Source organism: Vidua macroura, chromosome 15, assembly GCF_024509145.1.
Source record: "Vidua macroura isolate BioBank_ID:100142 chromosome 15, ASM2450914v1, whole genome shotgun sequence".
NCBI classification, from domain to species: Eukaryota; Metazoa; Chordata; class Aves; order Passeriformes; family Viduidae; genus Vidua; species Vidua macroura.
The window spans coordinates 4,908,792-4,925,794 of record NC_071585.1 but is presented as its reverse complement, the minus strand read 5'-3'; the positions used below and the strand labels follow the sequence as shown (position 1 = coordinate 4,925,794).

The 17,003-nt window shown below is 46.5% G+C and overlaps 1 protein-coding gene across 2 annotated transcripts in view; it reads right to left on the bottom strand.

Moving 5' to 3' along the window:
• Window positions 1-693: 693 nt before the first annotated feature.
• The window catches only part of SLIT3 (slit guidance ligand 3), a 471,188-nt gene continuing 454,878 nt past the window's right edge, over window positions 694-17,003 (bottom strand). The window contains exons 33-36 of one of the 2 annotated variants that reach the window (XM_053991145.1): window positions 10,903-11,057; window positions 8,468-8,753; window positions 6,138-6,346; window positions 694-4,016 (exon numbers count right to left, since the gene is read on the bottom strand). In XM_053991145.1, the coding sequence (XP_053847120.1) occupies window positions 3,775-4,016; window positions 6,138-6,346; window positions 8,468-8,753; window positions 10,903-11,057 (892 nt within the window). In that variant the 3' untranslated portion in view covers window positions 694-3,774. The remainder of the gene's footprint in view (window positions 4,017-6,137; window positions 6,347-8,467; window positions 8,754-10,902; window positions 11,058-17,003) is intronic. The other variant, XM_053991146.1, reaches the window with a different exon arrangement.

Sequence of the window (17,003 nt, the reverse complement as noted above, 5' to 3'; positions counted from 1 at the left end):
TTGAGTGTTTTTATTGGCTAACTGCTGCCACCAGTTTTGCATGGAACTGCAAAGGCAACTCTTAGGAGCCATAGTTTGAAGCATAATTAGCAATATGTGAGTATTGCACAGGGGCATGGGTGAGGGAAGGCAGAGGATTAGGTGGGAGCTTTATTTTATGCTACACTAAGGCTGGAATGCAATCAACAGCAGAAATCTGTTGCTGCTGGGTCACTAATATTAAATAATCATCTACAGCAGTGTGGCAGCAGATTTGGAGTGCATGTGTGTCAGGACATCACAGGATCCCTTCCATCCGTGGTTGGCTGTGTGAATTCCATTTCCTGAGCCCTACTCCCTCCAGCTCCATTCCCAGTATTTCTTCATTTATTCTAACAGTAATTAATGAGTGTGTTTTTGCTGCAGGTCTTTATCAAACAGTTTTAAAAATGTAGCAAATAAAGATTTTAATTAAAGAAAATGTCCAGGATCAAAAACTATGTGGCTTGCTTTGCCTGTGCATGTAAGACTCCTAAAATACTAGGCTGTGATGCCATAAAAATTTGTAACTAATGTACATACCACTTTTAACTACAGCTGTTCTTTGACTTTGTCCAAGAGGAATGTCTGTAGTTCCCCCATCATTTCCTGTGGACACTGAAGGTTGGACTCAATACCTCAAATACACAGAGAAATAATCTGCATGACAAGGTGTTACAATCTTCCATAACCCAACAATTTATTTAAACTTACATCACAATGAGAATCTAATAATAAAATACATCAGTTCACACCAGTCTGCATTGCCATTTTTAAAGGGTAAGCATCTTCACTTTATATTAAAATTTTCTGGAGGTAAAAACTACTGCATTGTACCCACAGTTCTTTAAATCGATTGTAACATTAGGCAGGTTACAAAGGAACTTTCAGAGCTAATTACACTTCAGTTAACCTCACATTTTTGGCACATCTGAATGCTTTTTTATTTTCTTCTTAAAATAATTCTATAGCAAGTCAAAGAATCATGGACATAAAGCATCACTCTCCAGTGGCAAGTGTTGCCTAAAAGCATACAAAAATTGCATCATTTGGTTACAAAATAGATATTTTCTGAGTCCTTTATCCCGACGCGTAACACTGAAGTGCCACGACAGAAAAGGGCCAGGAACAGGGCTGGCCTTGCTGAGTTGTTGCTGGTCCCTTTGCTGCAAGGCTTGGCTTAAGTAAATCCCAGAGTGATGTGTTAACAAGATGTTGATGGCTTTTGCCTTGCCAGGCCTTTGCTTTCAAAGCACCCTGCAGCAGGTGTGAGGCCACCCCGAATGTCACCCTGTGTCTCACAGTGCTGCTGCTCCAGTGACAGAGTGAGCTCAGCCTTGGGCAGGTTCAAGAGGGGCCGTGGTTCTGCAGGCCCTGGCAATCCAGTGGCTACAAATCTGAGGGCTGGTGAGCCACTGCTAGGCTGGGTTTCCTCTGCCTGACACCACAGCAGCTGCTTCTTTAGAAATTCAAATGTTTTTAAGCAGTTATAAAACATTAATGGTAGTCGTGTGCCTGGCACATATTTGTACAAGTGTTTGCAGTTACTCGCATGAATTTTTTAAAACATGTACGTTGTGGTTTAGGTGATTTTTGTTGTACATCACAAACCCCAGCTGCGATGAGCTGTTGCTGGTATATTAAAAATAAAAAGCAGCCCATGGTACTTGCAACCAAGGTTAGTTTTTCCCTGGCTTTTGAGCTGTACTGTATCAATCAGAGTCTGGCACATTAATTAATGATTGTTTTATGTTTCACTGATTGCCAGGTCCATGTACTTATATTTATTTTGATGATTTTTTGAGATGCCTGTTAAATTGGCTATGTCCCTTCTGCTCACATTGTTCTGGTCGTACCAGAGAAATATGAATGAACTGCTGCAGTTAGGGAGAGACTGACATAGCAGAAGAACAATGAGCATGTTACAGCTTTCTGGCTGTATTCTAGCTAGATGGTCTCTCTGCTTTAGTGGGAAATAAACATTTCTACTTGTCATGTGCATCCTTCCAAAGCCCAAATCAAAGCTGTCCCATTTTCTTGATTCAACTTTCCTACTCATCCTTTGCTGAATCCTCTGATCTGAAAGCCTTTTGGTGAGACCAGTAAGCGTTTCCAGAAGGACTTTATGGCTGCTAGGAAGCATCTCTGACTACCTTCCTTAGAGACAGAGAACTTGAAGAGAGGCTCATAATACTTACTCCATTAGATAAAGAAAGAAATTATACAGGTAATAGAACAGTTGTTGGTGGGGAGGTTTGAAACTTACAGAAAGAGAAAATTCAAGGTATCCATGGTGCTCTTTGCATGTATGTCCTGACCCTGAAAGGCAGCCCTGACAAAAACCCTTCAAAAATCAAACTCACTCCCAGAGTCAATTTTTCCCTCACATCCACAGTGAGAATTCATTCCTGCATTGATTTCCAATTCCTACTCAGCAGTTGCTCTGAACACAGCTCAGGTGAGTGGGGGTCCTTGGGGAGGCACGAGTGCAGGACACGGAGCAGGTGGAGGAGCTTTGGCTGAGCAGGTCAGGCTGCACTGGGCGGAGCTGTGACACCTCTCCCTGCAGGACAGGTCTCAGCTGAATACCTTCACATGGATTTAGTGCAACTTCTGCTCGCTTGGAAAGCCGTGGGGAGGCAGGCAGCTGCTCAGAGCCAGCGTGTGGCTGGGCAGCAGCCACGGCCCAGCTCACACCCCTGGCTCAAGTGACAGTGGCAGTAAAAGCTGATACGTTGCAGGTGCGTTCTGGCACCTGCGGTATTTTCATGCTCTTTACAACCTTTGCAAGTTAAAGTGTCAAGGTGTGATAAACTATGTAGCAGTGCATTCCTTACATTTCATATACAAAAAAAGGGCTCAAGACTGGGAGCAAGAAGGCACAAACTTGGGAAATAACATAGCTGAGGAGTTTACACAAAAGTACTATGTCATTTATTAGGCATCACTTAGCACTTATTTCACATTTTTGCCCCCAAATTACCCAAAGCAACATAAATTTCTCCACTTCCTTTCCCTTTGCACCCTTCTTTTGGATAAAGCTGCCTGTGCTCTATAGATACAGTTGCCGCAGAATATAACATGAACACAGATAAATACAACATACACAGCAAAAATGTATTATAGTATTACAATAGTCAAATAATGTAATTAGCCTCAAGCTACGGCAGTGCCTGTGTGCTCCAGGGAACCAGTTCATGAACAGCAAGCGGGGCCACTGTACAGGAGCAAACCAGCGTCGGCAGTGTTGGGAAGAGAAGGGGCTGAGGAGGCTCTTCGGGTGCCTGGATGCAGTCAGTCACGGGGATCCGCTCACCTGGAACTCCCAGCCAGGGCCTTGGAGCTTTCTTCAGCCCGTATCAGTCTGGCAGTGGGTCCTTGGAACACCTTTACGTCTGTTCATTGTGCATACACATAAAGTCACCCCACATTTCTCCTGTTAGGCTATGTTTTCTTTATATATATAATTTTTTTTTTTTTAACCTTTTAGCTTTTGAAATTTTTTTTCTTACAACTGTTAAAAAAGTTTCATGGTAAAAATAGCTCACTATATGATACATATACCCAAAGTGGTGCGATACTTTATATAATAAAAGATGAAAATAGTCACTTTCCATAATAAAAATAAGTTCTATTTTTTGCTTATTTTACAATATACTTAATAATTCTTTTCTTCTTCTTCACTCTGCAAGTAAATAGGTCCCGTTTCGATAACGCTTCTGAGTCGATTAAAGTGTCGAGAGACCGAAGAATGGCTTATAAGCACTTTGAGCAGCCGCACTCCACGTGTCTCTCCAGTTCTTCCGTGAAGGTGGAGCCATCCACGCACTGGAAGAAGTATTTCCTCCTCTTGCTGCGGAGGGGCACGCAGCACTGCCCGCCGCCGCAGCTGCCGCGGCACTCCAGGCGCGGCACTTTGGAGGCCGTGGCGCACGAGGTGTAGCCCTGCTGCTTACGGACCACTTCTCGAATGATGTCTCCTTGGCAGAGGTTCTCTGCTGGGACAACAGAGGTGGAAAGGAGTCAAAAAATGTGGTAACTATTTTGCTGGATGTTATAGATGCATATTATAATATTATAATAATTTTCACAAATATTAAGATGGATTTTATATGTGTGGTGTTAAAGTAACTTTGTTATCAAGATATAGTTTTTATTTCTGTTGGTAATTAAGCTCAGTGCAATAGCTGATATAAGTGTGCTTGTGTTAAAATGCCTGCTGGGATGGGATAACACCCACTGAACACAGGATGAGGACACCTGTACAGATCTGCCAACCATCAGCACTCACCGTCTGAAGGCAGTGTGGGCCAGGGCCCAAACTGGAGGTGATGACAAAAAAGGACTGAAACCACAACCAAGGAATACACATGCTCTAAAAAGGCAGATCCAATGAGGAGATATGCTAAACAATTCTTGGAACATGTAAACTAGTTTGGGGAAAAGTTTACTATGCATAAGGGTCTATGAATATGCAAAAGCCTGATGTAAGGGAAAAGGTATTTAAGGAGTATATCCCAGAGGATAACAGTGTGCTCCTGGCTGAGTGCCAAGATCACCTGGCTGTAATAACCTCTGCTCTGTGGTCCTTGTCTCCTATTGTCCTTCATTAAACTTTTGAAATGTTCACAGGGGAGTCAATGTGTTTTTCACACTGGATATTCCCCACACATCAGCGAGTGGCCCTGGGTTCATGATGTGATTCAAGACAAACAGATGGCATGAGAAGAACCTTAATCTTTTACTGCTTTGTACCTGCCACCAAAACAGAGTGTGTCTACACAAATGTGCAATATCCGGTGCAAGGCCAAGCAGGCTTGCTGGCTTTGATCAGCAGCCTGGAAGTGTTTTAATGAATGCTGAGTGCTGAGTCCTGCAACACTCCTGTAAAATAAGAATTAGTTTTACCATGTCTGCTTCTCTGGAGCAAAGGTCAGCCTGCTCTGTGTGACACTAGTGCTCTGGGATAGCTGAAAGTGCCTGTGCTGTTCTGCAGTTCCTGTGCAGCAGCCAGATACGTTTTGGTGATGGACATGTGTAAAATTTGGAAAGTCTGTGCTTCATGCACAGGAAAGGGACAACCTAAATAAAAATAATACAATCCAGTTCCTTCCTTCTGGACAAGAACAAAAAAAGGCAGAAAGGATGCAGTTAAAACTCAGTGAGTTTTCAGGGAGTCTTTTCAGGTCAGGGCAGAAGAGTTGGGCCTCTGCCCTCGTAGGAAAATCCAGCATGATCTGTGCGATTCCCCTGGAAACCTGCCCAAGGTGAAGGAGGAAAATCTTTCATGCCACTTCAGGTGAGTGGTTCCTCCTTGTAAGACCTCCCTTCCTCGCAGTGCAAATAACTGATCCCTGCTTGCTGAGGGTAAACCTTGCAACAACCTCTTCTTTAAACATCCCACCCAAATCCTGGGAGCAGCAAACCTTGAGGATTCAGGACACAGAGAATAAAACTCTTCGCCCCATGTCCCTGTTTCTCTATGTGACAGCAGCTACCTACTGTTATGTGGTTCTGTTCTCCCTGTACTGCTCCGCAGAGGCTGGCTTAGCTTTATCTTCTATTTGCCATTCCTCCCCATGTCCGAGTGGCAGGGGCAGGGTGTGATATTCACATTGTCTGAACAGAGAGAGACATGATCCTCTCTCCCAGGATTTTTCCTGGGAAGCTGTGAGATGCAATGAGAAAGCTCAGAGAAAGAAGAGAACAATTCTTATCTCTAGTCGCTGCCCCTGTTGCTTGGCACATGTGGAATGTGTTATGGAGATTGTTTACTGAAGAGTGATTTGTTAATTGGACACCAGTGATGGTTGTTGTTTGGATTGATTGGCCAGTTGGGTCAAAGCTGTGTTGTGACAGTCTGGAGACATTCACGGGTTTTTCTTTAGTATCATTTTAGTATGATATAGTTCTACTATAGTATAGTAATATGTAATACAATTTAGCCTAATAGAAGCAATTTATTCAGCCTTCTGCAACATGGAGTCAGAGCATGTTATTCCCCCTTCAAGGGTCACTGCTTCGATAGCAGGGAAGAGAGGAGTAAAGCAGATGTAAATTAGGTGTAAAGCAGGAATGCAGCAGCACAGCTGCCGGCCCAGGGCTGGGGCCAAGCCTACCTCTGTCACAGAGCTCTCCGCTGAAGCCGGGGTCACATTCACAGTAGGGCTCCCCATGCTCCGAGACCTTGCACTGCCCGTGGCTGCATTTCAAAGTCCTGCAGGGGTTTGAGGAATTGTTCTTCTTGTCGCAGTACGTGCCTGTGTAGCCCTCCATGCACTTACAGGTGTAAGCAGCACCGGCTGCCGTGCACTTACCATGCACACACCTGGAGAAACAGAAGCATTTAGAGCTGGTCTTTGCTAGATGTGAAAGTTCCTTTTCCCAGAAATGTTTGATTTTGGTATTTCTGCCCATTAAATTCCAGGACACTAATCCAAAACCAGCAGCTCAGTGTCAAACACTCTGGAGAAAACTGTGTGTTTTCAGTGAATACTGGATAACGTTCAGAGAATACATTTAGAATTTGTGAACCTAAGTAGAAAACATCAGGCTCTTCCATGAGCACAGACCAAGGCTTGGCACCCACACGAGACAGCTCACATTTATAGCATCAGCACGTGGAACTAAGTGCCAACAATCAAGCTGGGTGCCCAGGCTTCCTGAGCAGAGTTACTGTACAAATAATATCAGGTGATGAAAACCAGTGTGATAAATGAAGGTGCTCGTGGCAAAGCTATGCAGAGACTTATCAGCAGGCAGCTGTAGTTGAGGGTTCCCTGGTTCCTGGGGTTTGCAGCGAGCTTTGCCATTTCCAAGGAACACCACAGGGTGGGGTGGTGATCCTGAGCAAGCTCTCTGTCACTTTCCCCACTTCTGGGACAGGGGCAGACTTGAAATGGGCTGAGAACAGCGAGGAAAGCAACTCTCTCCAGCCAAGGAAAAACTGCTCAGGGCTTATAAACCTTTGGCATAATGTAACTTGACATAAGCCCATGTCTCTTTTATTTCTATTTTCTTTCTAGTACTTCAAAATTATTCCCTGTTTATGTTGAATTGTTGTACATTTAATTTTTAAGCTTTGAACTAAAAAGGACAGATTACAAGGGCAGTTTCATTCAGTTCTAGACATGCAAAATACTGTAATGAAAGGAGTCACAGTCTGTATAGAGCAGTATTTTCTGTCCCATGATCCAGAGGTTCGTTACAGGTGCATTTCCTCAGTGAGATTAACCTGTGAGTGTTGGAGCAGACACCTGCCAGCAGGGCTCCACACTCCCCTGGACAGGGCTTTAGGGAGCCAGCTCCAAAAGGCTGAAGTGATTCAGGAAAGGTGGGACAGTGTGTGAGCATTAAAAATACACACAGCTACTTTCCTTAGCAAGGGACTATGTTCATAATTGCCTCACCCTCCCTGAACTATGAGAGAAACAATCCCTCATCATGTAAACATCTGGAACTGCCTTATTTTTCTCTGTCCAACCACAACAGCTTTGTGTTGACATTGGAAATTCAAGGAAACATTTGGGTCTTCATACCTTTGGTTTGTAAACTGTCAGGTGCTTTTCAACACCTCCAGACTTAAGTACTTTGCAGAATTAGAACCAGAAGCAAGTTTAAAATAGTACCTTTGCCAGGTTAAATTTCTGAGAGGGATTATTCAATACATCAATTTACCTGTCAAAAGTACGTGCTCGTGAGAAGTGCCTTCCAAGAAAGCAACTGAAGGAACTTCTAAAACAAAAGTACTTCCATCTGCTTATGAAACAACACTGAAATATGCAGCCTGCTGCTCTGCACGAGACTGTTTCCTGTGTATTGGCCATAAGAAAGCTATTCATCCCGTGTTTCTGATGGAGATGTGGTTATTGAGCCTTTGAACTGTAAATACTTTACACTCATGCTCCCTTCACATGCAACACCACGCTATCCTTTAAACTTGCACTTTAAAGGGCTGTTTCAAAGTGTAATATTTAAGTCAGCTATTTAGGAAATTTAAAACTGCTCACAATGGAGTGCATAATGGTCTTCAGGGACTAAGTTTGAAGACTAGGCTCAGTGCTGCAGGGAGAAAACCCCTAAGATGTGTACCTCCCCCTCACAGGCAGCTCTGCTCTGGATCCGTGCAGGCTCTCACCTCCTGAGGGTAAGCCATGCCCATTAACAGGAGGTTTTGTATTTTAATGTGTAGAGTCACAGCTGAAGGTATGACCTGCAGCATTAACACCTGAGCTCCTGCAGGACCACGAGCTCCTTTGGCAAGTCAGCAATGTCTGAACAAGAAGTGGAAATTGAAATCTGCCACAGATGCAAACTCGCAACTGTCAGTAACCTCATGTGGGGAGCCAGCACCTCCAAAACCAGTCAGATGTGGTTTTGCAAGATGAAATGTGAAATATGCATTAGCTGTAAAGCTTTCATTCTCCCCTCAGAATTTGTTTGAGCTTACTTGTGGTTAAGACATGGGTCTCCAATTTCCTGGTCACACAGAGGGCCCATCCAGCCTGGGTGACATTCACAAATCACACTCGTTTTCTCCAGGGACCGGCAAATCCCGTGCTTGCAGATGTTACAGGATTTGCAGCCAGGGAGGACTCCCAGTGACTGTTGGGGTAAATCCTTGAAATCCTGCAGCTCGTTGTTGATTCTGACGTCGTGAATGCAGCCATGAAAACCATTTGGTGTCTTATCTGCACCCTGGCGCAGGGATGATAATCCAGTAGAGGTTGGGATCCCTTCAGATAAAAGGAAAAGGGGAAGGTTCACTGACACTTACAATGGTAATATATAAATAATAATTGCTAAAGCTTTTTTTGTCACAGCACCTTAAAATCTTTCAATAAGTAATTTGCATAGGACCTTTGTAAGGTAGCACAATCTCACTGTCCTCATTCTGGAAATGGAAAGAAAAAAACTCACTTGCCCAATCTTCTGTAAGAAGTACATGACCCCAAAAAAAAGAAAAACTATTTTTTTTTTTGCCTGGTGGCTACATGTTCCTATCCTTAGATAATATTCCTTCTCTCTCTCTACAGTTTAATAGCAATTATTCTTCTGAAAGCTTTGAGAATGCCTTCATTTGTCAGCAGGTAGCATCCACCTTTGGGATGCAGCAAGACAGTTTGGCTTTACTGGGTCACAGTGTTAAGAGACGAGTGCTAAGAGTGCATCCCATGGAAAGTAGTACAGGAGACCTCTAAAGACAGGGAACAGCACTTCAAGGGCCAGGCCAAGGCTTTGTGGCAAGCACCTCCCATCTTGTTCAAGTGATTGGAAGGCTTCACATGGTTGGATGGTCAGCAGGTTCTTTTGGATGTTTTATGCCTTCCCCACTGATGCCAGCTTGGATGTACAGCTGCATTAGCACAAGCAAGTGCTTCCATTTTCAGTCATTTGAGGCCTCTGAACTTGCTGACAGTAATGCCACTGTCAAAGGTGGTTCTAAAACAAATCCAGCCCCTGTTTAACTCTGTGTTAGGAGGAAAGTTGCTAGAACAGGTGATGTGGTTGTGAGATGGACAAAACTGTGAGCACCTGAAGGTTCAGGTCTGTGTTAACCTTACTGTAGGTTAGGAACAATTATTCTGGGGTAATTTAGGGCACTACTTTAACTAAACCACCTGCAGAGGAAGGGCAGCTGGCTTCCATAGGAGGTGGCTGCACATGAAGAGGTGGCACATGAAGAACAGGGAGAGTTTAGAAAGAAGCAAGAAGAATTTTAATAGGTAACAGCAAAAGTCTTTCCTGAGGCCGTGGATCCTGGTACCCAACAGTCCTTCATTCCAGACCTCAGGTTTTTCCTGAGAATCTTTAGGTCCTTTGGAGAATTAGTACAGATCCACGATGCTCATCCATTAACAAAACTTTTCCATGGGATTAGTTCCCAAGTTCCCTGTGTATAAATTGCTGCAGGATTGGTATCTTTTGTGCTGTGCTAAAGGGAGAAATTGTGATGGCCTCTGCACCAGCGGATTATCATTGATGCACAATGCTCTTTAATAGCTTGTGACATTCTTAATAGGAGCCAATTATAAAAGTTCAGCTCTGTACAAAGCAAGATTAGCCAGTTTTCTGTTTTACAAGGGCAATATTCAGGGTTCTTTTAGAAAAGTGTTATTAAAGAAAATTATTTAGAAAAGCCTTGACCAGCACCAACTGAATTTGCTAAGTGCTTCTACTACTGGCTTCAATGATCTCATTAGAAAAGGCTCAAAGACTTTCTATTACCATTCTGCTGACTTTTGTATTTGAAATAGGCTGACTAAAAATTCAAGAACTCCGTGTCACTGAGAGAGAGATTTCAACATTCAGTCCAGAATAGAACTAGGGGGGTTCTGGCAAAAACAATCCATTGGGCAGAGACCAGCCTTTGTTCTGTCTCTTGTAACCAGACACCTAATCAGTGGTATAGTCATTACTCTGGGCATTGTTCCTCATCCCATTTGGTCTCCTCTTCCCTCCAGATTCTTTACTTAATGGGAAAAAAATTCTTAACTTGGTCAATTCTAATATCTGTCTAAAACTGTGGCTTCAGTTTCCAATGGGAAGATTATTAACCAAGGTGTTCTTAGCTTGTATGTTAATATGTTTTTTAATCACACACCTTTTCCCCCACAATTTTTGGACCTCTATAAAACTTCCAGCAGAAATACTGCTCAGTTATGATATATTTAAACCTACTGACTATTGATTTGCTTTTCTGCCATGACAATTTGTGATACTCCCACGTCAGCCATCACACCTTGGTGCCAGCCAGTTCTGGGAGCTGCTGAAATGCAAAGCAGGCTGTTCCTGTGGTTGCTGTGTGAGAGCCCTTTCCATAGGATGGAAGACGATTTGCTTCTGAGAAAACATGCTAAAAAATTCTAGAGCAACTCACAGTACCTCCAATGTAGAGAGGTGTGTTGAAGCTGACAGAAGACTGTTTCTGGAGCTTTCCCAGACTCTTGGGAGCCCCCTTGTCCACCACCAGGTTCAGAGTTTGATTCAGCATCACGAGTTCCACACTATGAAACTGCCCATCATTTACTGTTTCCACACTAAAAAGTAAGAAAAAAAAAAAAAAAAAGAATTAGAAGATGAACAAGGATCAGCCTCTGCTTCTGTGACATCCTGTGTCCCTGTGGTACACCTTGCACAGCACAGCTCTGGGGTGCTCTGGAGGTTGCAGTCAGGGTGTTCTCAGCATTTCCTCCAGCAGGGAGGTACAGACTGACCCTCAGCTGATCCTGGGCAGGCAGTACTGACACATGTGGAACGCTTCAGAGGGCAGCTAATCAGGAGAGCAGCCACTCCAGTTGTTTTTCCCAGGGCAGAAAAGCAAGTGTGTAGCTACATGACACACTGGCTATGGTGATAAAACTACCAAAAAATCCCATTGTGAGCTCTCGGCCACAGCTTGCTGCCCTCTGTCACCCTGCTTGGTGCTCATGCTGCAGGCTGGATCACTGAAATAATTTCTTCTTGTATGGGTAGTTTAAACTCAAATTATCTCACAGGGGTCAGGAGATGTTGCAGTTTGGGGTGAGACAGCAGAGGCCTCTGAAATCAGCATCTCCTCACAGCAGAAGTGTCTTGGAACTACATACCAAGGAATAAGGACAGACTGAGGTTCTTAAAGCCAGAGAAGGAATTCAGGAGGTTTTGGCTTATAAATGACCAGTGTGCTTTGTTCAATATCAGACAATCCTACCTGAACACAACAAAAAATGACAAATTGCTGCTCCTTTTTGGGAACAATTAAGGTGTAGATTGAAGCTTGAGGATAAAACAGTAGGAATTGTTGGGTGGTGGGGCAGGGAGCAGGCAGCCATCTGAGCAGACAAGATGGTAAAGTAGTGTGTATTTATTGCTTTGTTTTTAACACTGATTTTTCAGATGCAGGAAGCCTGCAGCAACCTCCTAGTCTACACCTCAAACAATCTTCATCTCCTGTTCACTCCCCCAGACATTAAAAGGTGCAGTGATATCAATCCATTTGCATCACACTATCATTTTTTTTATTTCCAGGGCAGCTTCAGCTCTCAAACCTTAATGCTTCATGGTGAAATTCCCTAAAACAACCTGAGGGTTTCATGCACTGCTGCAAGCAGGGAGGGGCAAGGGTGGGATTACCTGCTCTTGAGCAAAGAGGGTTTCAAACCAGGGTGGTAGTTACAGATCTGATGGGGTTTTCCCACTGCTGTAGGTGTAATTAAAAAGCTCAGTATCTGTTCCCTGTGCACTCAGATGCACACAGGAACACAATAAGAATGTGATAACAGTAGTGGTTGCTCTGGAATCAGCCTGTGGGCTCTGTGAATTGCCCAAATGCACAGTGTTGCCTGTGAGCACCCTTTCCCAGATTCCTCCCTTCAGGCTGGGGGTGCTGTTATACGTGGATGATGACAGAACACACCAGCTTTGGGCATCCTGAGATACTGCTTGGGCAACTGCCTGGATTTGAGATGGCTGCACATGTGGTGCACACCACAGCACAGTGTCAAAGTTTGGGTTTCTGTTCATTCCAGAGGCCCATAAGCTCAGCATCCTCTCACACAAAGTTAAAAATACACAGGTCAGGTTCCTTTCAGGTGATTTGTAAATTTGCAAGGTCAATGTCTCTGAGCTATTTACCCACACTTTCTTCACTGTCAGTAGAGAGGAAGGGACACACTCATCCCTAAGGGTGAATCACCTTTTAGATGTGACCACCTCTCGACCAAGATGACATGCTGCCCATCTTTAGTGCCCAGTCCTGCAGAACTGATGTGGAAGGCTATTGCAGCAAGGAAACAGCACCTCGACTTCACAAACAAATTACATGCCTTAGAGATTACTGGAATTCAGTTGTTGCTGGAAGAAGTTTCATTTTTATCGTGTTTTATGGTAGACCTGACATAACCAATTGTACTTGAGCAATGTCAGGCAGCAAGTCAGCACTGCAGGCGTTTCTGGGAATGTGCTGTTTGAGAAGAGCACACTGCTGTTCCAGACTGGAGCTGACGTGCCTCTGCAGTGCTGCTCTCCCCACAGGTTTTTGGGATGAATCACACACACACACAGGCCTTCAAAAGTTCATGTAAGGTTACACAGGTCATAAGGTAACAGACAGCAGTGCATGAGCACCTTTACATAAATAAGTGTGTAAAGCCACTCATAAATAATGAGTGGCTTTACATTAATAAGAGATAGTTCTGCCACAGAAAGGTTCCCAGGAAAGCTCTGCTGGCTTAATCACACATTCCTGACCTGCAGGGAAGCACTGGGCTGTGGCTGCTGCCCATGTACAAGATGGTGAGAGGGCCCTGGGGAGAACTCAAGAACCTGGAGGTGATGGTGCAGTTCAAAGTGTTTTAAAGAAAAAACGCGAAGGCTTGACACTGAACGAAAATGCAGATCCAGTTGGTCCAGCAGACACCCTGGACCAGAGCAGTTATACCAGGGCCTGGCAAGGGCAGTGGGTTGTGTGGGCCAGGATGAGAGGCAGAGGATGTGTGCTGGACTCCCTGCCCAAGGGGCTGAGCCTGTGGCCCTGGGAAGGGCAGGCCTGTCCCCACTGCACCCCAGTGCACTGTAGCAGGGCCACACCTCGAGCACAGCACTTTGTGCATTGCCAGCTCAAGTAAGTTTGGAAACAGCTGGTCTGAACTTTGTGTTTGGATACTCAGGAATTCTGCTAAGTGTCTGCTGCGTTACAAGGAGCAGCTGTGCTGCGGCAAGGCCGACTGGGTGATCCCTCTGTGCTCCCTGCTTATCTCAGTGCTCTCTGCAATGCCTGGTCCCAGGGGGGAAGCACTTGGACTTCAGCTGGAAGGTGCGAGATAAATGGAAATGCACATATGTAACTGTTAGTCTGTGCAGAAGTGCCAATGAAAGGGAGAAGTGGAGCCAAACCCCAAGGGCTGTGAGAGCTGAGCACTGTGGAGGTGGGATGGATGGCTGTAGGACAGGGAGCCCTTCCCCAGCAGGATCAATAGCTGCAGCTAACACACAAACCACATGGTCAGCTGCAGAAGGCCAAGCTATGGCCATTTGTCAGAGGACAACATTATCACATCTGGCAGGACTGGCTCTTCCCAGAGCCAGGATTTCACAGGCATTCATCACCTACTCTCCACAGGGTGTGCTTTTTCCAGATTATGCTTAACTAGCAGGCAAACAAAAATCTGAGTCCTGGGGATGGAAGCAGCCACCCCACACGGTGCTCATGCCTTTCAGCATACCCAGTGCTGGTATTTTTGTTGGAAAGGGAGTGAGAGGTCCCAGTCTGCAGGAATACATGGATAAGTATTACTCCATTCTGATTCTTTCACTTTTAAACCTGGAATTAAAATAATCTTTGCCTGAACTTTGAGAAACAAAGTAACTCACAGCCAACACCCAGCACTGCAGTTTTGTAAAGCAGATAAAGTTAGAACAGGCAAAGCACTCGTTTGCTGTTTGAGAAGACACAAAGACATGATAGAAAAGCTGATTGTGGACAGGCAGGATGACAGGAATTCCCCAGCCAGCAGATACTTGTATGAGAGCACGCACTTACTGCTGCTGCTGATGGAAAGGCACTCAGACGCCTTAGGATTTTGAGGAGACAACCGTGGGGGAGAGACCAGTGGTGAGAGAAAAGCTGCACGAACTCTCCTCAGGGCCTTAAGGAGCCCCGGCAATCGTCGGAGACAGCTGGAGACAGTGGCTTGGCCGGGGATGAAGGGCGGCGGCCGCAGGCGCTGAGCAGCGCACGCTGCTGCGCTCCGCTCTGCACCGGGCCCCTGCCTGACTCCAGAGGGTCCTGTCCAACCTGAGCTGAATTCCCACTGCGCATCAGCCGCTCCTGCAGGGCTCTTCCTTCTGGAACGGCCCGCGGGATGGAGATACCCGCCTCCGGTCCGGATTTATGGGGTTCCTCCGGCCACCCCGCACCGAGCTGCCCGCTCCGAGCGTGGCGGGGTGCAGGCCGGGAACGCGGGGTGAGAGCGAGGAATGCGGGCCGGGAATGCGGGGTGAGAGCGGGGAAAGCGGGATGAGAGCCGGGGACGTGGGATATAGGCCGGGAATGCGGGATACGGGCCAGGAATGCGGAGTGTGGGCCAGGAATTGAGGGTGAGAGCCGGGAATGCGGGACGAGAGCCGGGAATGCGGGCCGGGAGCGCGGTGCAGCGACGCCGACGGCCAGCAGAGGGCGCCGTGGCACCGTGAGCCGAGCGGGGACGGCCCCGGCTCCGCTCCCGGCCCGGCCCTGCTCCGCTCCCGGCTCCCGGCCCGGCTCTGCTCCCGGCTCCGCTCCCGGCCCGGCTCCCGCTCCCGGCCCTGCCCCGCTTCCGCTCCCGGCCCGGCTCTGCTCCCGGCCCGGCTCCCGCTCCGCTCCCGGCCCTGCTCCGCTTCCCAGTCCTTGCTCCGCTCCCGGCCCCGCTCCCAGCTCCCGGCCCCGCTCCCAGCTCCCGGCCCGGCTCCGGGCCCCGCTCCCTGCTCCGCTCCCTGCTCCGCTCCTCGCTCCGCTCCCAGCTCCCGGCCCGGCTCCGGGCCCCGCTCCCTGCTCCGCTCCCAGCTCCCGGCCCCGCTCCCGCTCCGCGTCCCGGTGAAACCGAATCAACGAGCACAACGAGGGATACCCGAAAGGTGCGGCAGGAAGAGCCCAAGGGCCGCTGGAGCCGCACCAGCTGCCTTTCCCGAGGTGCTGACAAACCATGTGCCGCTCCTGAGATCTTTCCAAGCCGTTAATACACCCAGGGAATTTTAGCTGACTTCCAGCCGCAGCACTTTGTGCCACCGCCATTGGATATGGTATAGTTTTGTACAAATCCTTGTTGAAAAAAAGGGAGGAATTACGATTAACTTGGAAGTGTAAGCAAGGATTTCCAGGAATTAAGTAATTAAAATAACAATTAAACTTTTGCTGAAAAGTAAGCAGCAAAAGGAATTGAAAGTTTCCCATTACACAAAATGATTCCTCAGGAGCCAGGCACTGCTGCTCAGGGTTGTGGTCGGCAGCTGGTGAGGACCCACCTGGTCAGGCATTCCCCCCACTGTGCTCAGTCTCTGCAGCATCCCTCCACTCTCTCTTCTCCATCACACTCATCTTTTCACAGCCCACTCTACATGCCTTGCACAGTCCAGCACATTGCTCTCACTGAGGTTACCCTCGCAGAGCTGGACGTGGCATCTGGTCAAATTTGACCAAAAAAAGAGGAAAATGCTGGGATGTGAGGAGAGCTCAGCTTCCAAAGCCCTGGGTCCAGCACCTTCTGTTCCCTTGGAGCTGCCCTCGCAGGGAAGGGAGGCCACTAGAGATGGCTCTGTGGAAGAGCTATTAAGATTTCCTGTTGGAGGGAGCTGGCCTCTTCTGCCAGAGCAGCTCCAGCAAGGTGAGCCAGCGGAGCCATTGCACTGGGCACTGCACACAGTGCACATGGCCTCTGCTGGGAGCTCAGACTCCAGAACGCAAAGGAGCGAAGGGAAAGGGATGTGTATGAAACATAAAGCCTCAGGGAATATAGGAAAGAACTGATTTCCACTCTCATTTTTCAGCTATTTCTCTTCTCCCTCCTATATATTTTCTTCCCCCTGTACTCCAGCCCCAAGCACACACAGATGTTTCAAACACTGACTCCCCTTGCTCTAACACCCATGAGAGATTTAGAGCTGAGCCACTATAAATATGCCAGTGAACAGAAATGCATTAAAGGATTAAAGCATTCAATTGGAACTTGTAAAATTTGGGCTTTGGGGTCAGATTTTTTTCACTGTCTAGTAATACACCTTTATTGTAGACAGCAGAGAACAGCAGGGCAGAGGAGTCAAAACCGAAAATAGCTTTATGTATCACAGCAAACCATGTCACTGAGGAGATATATAACCATCAATTATGCAAATGAGAACATTAATTCATTAGCTACAGTCTCCAGATTTTCCTGACCTCTGTCTTAATGGGGACATGCCTCACTTGACACACAAAACAAAGGAAACACAAGGATGGCAAGAGACTGGGGGTGAAGGCCATGGGGAACACT